Source organism: Crocuta crocuta, unplaced genomic scaffold (assembly GCF_008692635.1).
Source record: "Crocuta crocuta isolate KB4526 unplaced genomic scaffold, BGI_CrCroc_1.0 scaffold142, whole genome shotgun sequence".
Taxonomy (NCBI): domain Eukaryota; kingdom Metazoa; phylum Chordata; class Mammalia; order Carnivora; family Hyaenidae; genus Crocuta; species Crocuta crocuta.
In genome coordinates this window covers 1,329,160-1,333,118 of record NW_027528892.1, presented here as the reverse complement: position 1 = coordinate 1,333,118, position 3,959 = coordinate 1,329,160, and the positions used below count along the sequence as shown (strand labels likewise).

Genomic DNA, 3,959 nt, shown 5'->3' with positions numbered 1-3,959 from the left:
CCCCGGCCCGAGCTCACCACAGAGCGGGTCCCGGAGCAGTGGGGACAGGTGGGCGCAGGCCCTGGGGCCCAGCCGGCCACCACCCTCCAGGCCCTGCTGCAGCCTCCGCTTGGTCTCCCGGAGCTCATACTTGTCCAGCAGGCGCGGGGGCGCGGGGTCCCTGGGCCGCAGTCGGAAGGCCCCTTCACCCCTCCTGCGGGAGGGCGGGAGGGGGCGGAAGCAGGTCCTGAGCAGGCCCTGAGGAAGCTCTTCGGGGGCACCTAATGGCGCTCCTGCGGGCCTCTCCACGTCGGTGCCCTCCCCACCACACTCCTCCTAGGGTCCCTCCCCACCTCCCCCCTCACCTCTCACAGGTATAGCATTCACAGTGCTCATTCTTTTCACCAAAGAAGCCTTCACCGTAGAAGCAGGTCACCTCATCCCCCGGCTCAATGTCCCGCAGCACCTTCACGCAGGCTGCATTCCCATCTGCGGGCACAAACTGGGGGCTGGGCTGCTCAGTGGCCGATCCCGGGGGCTGCCCGGCCCCACGCCACCCGGCACAAGTGTGCTCCCAGGACGAGCAGGGCCCAGGAGCTCCCAGGAGCCCACCCTTCCAGGGCCTGTCCTCCGAACACGCTCCCCAACTTCCGGCCACGTGCTGGCCTCGCCCTCCCCGCAGGATGATGATCTAACCTGACCCTGGCGGTGCTGGCGAAGAGCACTGCCTGCTTCCTCCTGCACCCTTCCTCCACCCCTCCCACAGGCCCCCACCCGCTCCCCACGCCCTAGCAGCCTGCACCTTGGCAGTGACGTCCCAGCTCTGCCTGTCTCGGCCGTCTCCCCGTCCGGGTGCCTGTGCACCCTGCGGCCCTAGTCTGGGTTTGCAGCCCCCTGGGGCCACTCCTGCCTGCGCCTGTTCATGCCTCCGTGTTCCCTCTCTGGGAGGAGGGGATTCCCGTCCCTACCTCCACTCCAGCCTGACACACACCTGGGGTGGCTCTCGCCACCTGCCCACCCCCTCCCAGGCCAGCTGGCCGGAGCCTCCACGCACGGGGCCTTGCGTCCCTGCCCTCTGTGGCCCCCAGACTCCTGGAGCCAACGTCTCACTCATACCAGGTCATATGACAGCCTCTGCTCCCTGCCTGTCCTGCCGCGCCTCCAGTTCCTGAGCCGCCAGGGCCATCTACAAACCAAACCTCTAGGGGCCCCTGAGTGGCTCAGTCGGTTAAGCGTCCAACTTTGGCTCAGGTCATGATCTCATGGTTTGTCAGTTCGAGCCCCGCGCCGGGCTCTGTGCTGACAGCTCAGATCCTGGAGCTGCTTCCCATTCTGTGTCTATCTCTCTCTGTCCCTCACCCATTCATGCTCTGTCTGTCTCTCAAAAATAAATAAAATGTTTAAAAAAAGTGGGGTGCCTGGGTGGCTCAGTCGGTTAAGTGTCTGACTTTAGCTCAGGTCCTGATTTCACGGTTCGTGGGTTCGAGCCCCGCGTCGGGCTCTGTGCTGACAGCTCAGAGCCTGGAGCTGCTTCAGGTTCTGTGTCTCCCTCTCTCTCTGACCCTCCCCTGTTCGTGCTCTCTCTCTCAGAAATAAATAAAACATTAAAAATTAAAAATAAATGAAAAATGAAAAAAAATAAAAAATAAATAAATGAAATAAAAACCAAACCCCATCATTCACCCGGTGGGAACATCCAGGGAGCACATCTGAGCTCCTTTGTGGCACACGAGGCCAGACTCCCCATGGCGGCCGGGCTTCCTGGCCCTCCGCTGAGACGCGCTGGTTTGAGAAGGCCGCAAATGCCCTAACATGACTCAGTTTCCCTTCAACGCCTCACACAGTCCTACTCCTCTTTCAGCGCCTGGCTCCGAATTTCCGTGCAGCCTCCCGGTTCTGCACCGCTAGGGAAAAGGCCGGAGCCTGGGCCCTGAGGTGGCTGGCACCCTCCTCACCGCAGAGAGAGAGAGAGAGAGCCTCTCCCACAAAGCCTTGCCCTGTTTTCTTCCTACCCAGCACATTTTCCAAATCCATGTAATGGGTCTAAAGAACCACAGAGCACAAGAACCACGGGGTGCACTTCTCGCCGAGCCCTCACCGCCACCCCTGGAGACAGCCTCCCCGGCTCCGGCTGAGGAGAGTCACCCAGGCTGCGGGGGCCACGACTCAACCCAGCTCTAACTCCAGAGCCCCGGTCCCACCTCGGGGCTCCAGCAGACAGCAGCCTGAGGCCCACACTCGGCAGGATGCGCACCCAAGGCCTGAGCGGGACTCCTCTGCTCCAGGTACTCTGTGCTCCACCTCAGAGAACACGCAGCGGCTCCCCCTGCAAAGCTGCTTCTCTACCTTGCTCCCTTGGCCCAGGAGCCCTGCCTCCTGGAGCCCCGTCCTCTGGGGCTCACTCTGGCCTCGCCCCAGGCTCCCGCTGCTCAGCTGCCCTGCGTCCCACTGTGGTGGGTGCACAGCTGTGGCCAGTGGGCTCCGGGTGCAGGGGCGCCTTCTGTCTCCCTGTCACCACACTCTCCTGAGTGGGAAGAAGGCTGCCAGCAGGTGGCCACCCGAGTTCCAGGGAGACCCTAGCCAGGGCCCCTTCCCCCCTGATCCCGGACCACTGCAGGTGCACACTCGCTTCCAGCCAGGGGCAGGAGGCCGCTCGGAGGTGGGGAGACCCCAGGCAGGTTCTGGCTAGTGGCTGACCCAAACGCCCCTCCCCAGCCCACTCCTCAGCGGGGGTTCCCCAAGTCTCACCTTGCAGTTGGGTTTGCAGTCTGGAGCATTGAAGGGAGGGCGAGGGAGAGAAGAAGAGACTCAGGTGAGCGGAGAGGTGAGCAGGCGCCGCCAGCGCCCCTCCCTGCCCCGGCTCCGGCCCCACCGTGGTTTATGAAGGCGGCGGGGCCCAGCCACAGCTGTGCACTGCGCTTGCGCGTGGAGTACATGATGCTGAAGTCGTTCTCGCCGGCCCTCAGCAGCCCCTCGTCAGCCTCCCGCAGCTCCGCAATGCAGCCCACCAGCAGTTCTAGCTTCTCGTTCTTCTTCCTGCCAAGAGGCCAGGCCAGGCCGCCGTCTGAGCAGTGCCTCCCCGACCACCAGCTCGGCCAGCAGGCGCCTCTAGGGGCCAGACGTACCAGGCTTCCTGCGGGCCACCACCGGCCACCTGGTCCTCGAGTCCCCTCCCCCACACACGCCTGCATGGGCGGTGGCCTGGCTCCCAGCCTTCGGACGGGATGCCTCCCAGACCCTGGTGGACCCAGGCACCACTCCTGCTCCCCTCTTGCCCTCAGCTCCTCCTCCGGCCCCGACTCCCCTTGGGCCCCACATGATGGTCCTTCCGCCTGGACCCCCATGAACTCGCCACAGCTGCTACCTCCCACCCCCACGCTTCACCAGACCCCCAGCAGTTCTGGGCTTAGGCCTGGTTCCCATGAACACTCAAAATTCCCTGGTGGGTCCCGAAACACCAACTCTGGTCAGCACCTGCGCGTACCACCCGCCTTCTCTCTACACTGGGAACACTGGGCAGGGTCCGTCTTGCTCACTGGCCTGTCCCTTACCCAGCGGTGCTGGCTACACAGCAGGGGCCCCATCGGCACGAGGGCTGCCATGGTCCTGGGCACAGGTCAGTACTTTCCTAGCAGCCCCCCAAGCCTGGGGTCACATGGGGATTCTTATCTCCCACCAGCGCTGCTGTGAGGGAAGAGCGTCTTTGGGACTTGGCCTGGCCTGCTTCGTGTCAGCAGGAAACTGCCCCTTCCCACCCCCGAACAGACATCTTCCTGGCCTCAGTGCCAGAGGTGTCTCCCCTGGTCTCCAGGGGTCTCCCCTCCCAGCAGCCTCCGGAGCCCGCGTCTGTGAGTTCGGCCCTCTTACCAAGCTCTGGTAGACACAATCTTGGCTCCATTTGTCTCCATAGAATAGCGTGTACAGGGCAGGATGGTAAAGCCGCTTTCAGGCAGGAAGGCTCGGAGGTAGCGATAGATCTG

General features: G+C 63.6%; 1 protein-coding gene across 1 annotated transcript in view; it reads right to left on the bottom strand.

Moving 5' to 3' along the window:
* KMT5C (lysine methyltransferase 5C) overlaps positions 1–3,959 on the bottom strand; it is a 6,982-nt gene that overhangs the window by 805 nt on the left and 2,218 nt on the right. Inside the window, 5 exon segments of the mRNA XM_077756904.1 lie at positions 1–193; positions 345–481; positions 2,728–2,747; positions 2,852–3,015; positions 3,847–3,956. The exon segment at positions 1–193 is cut by the window's left edge and continues 232 nt beyond it. Of these exon segments, the coding sequence (XP_077613030.1) occupies positions 1–193; positions 345–481; positions 2,728–2,747; positions 2,852–3,015; positions 3,847–3,956 (624 nt within the window).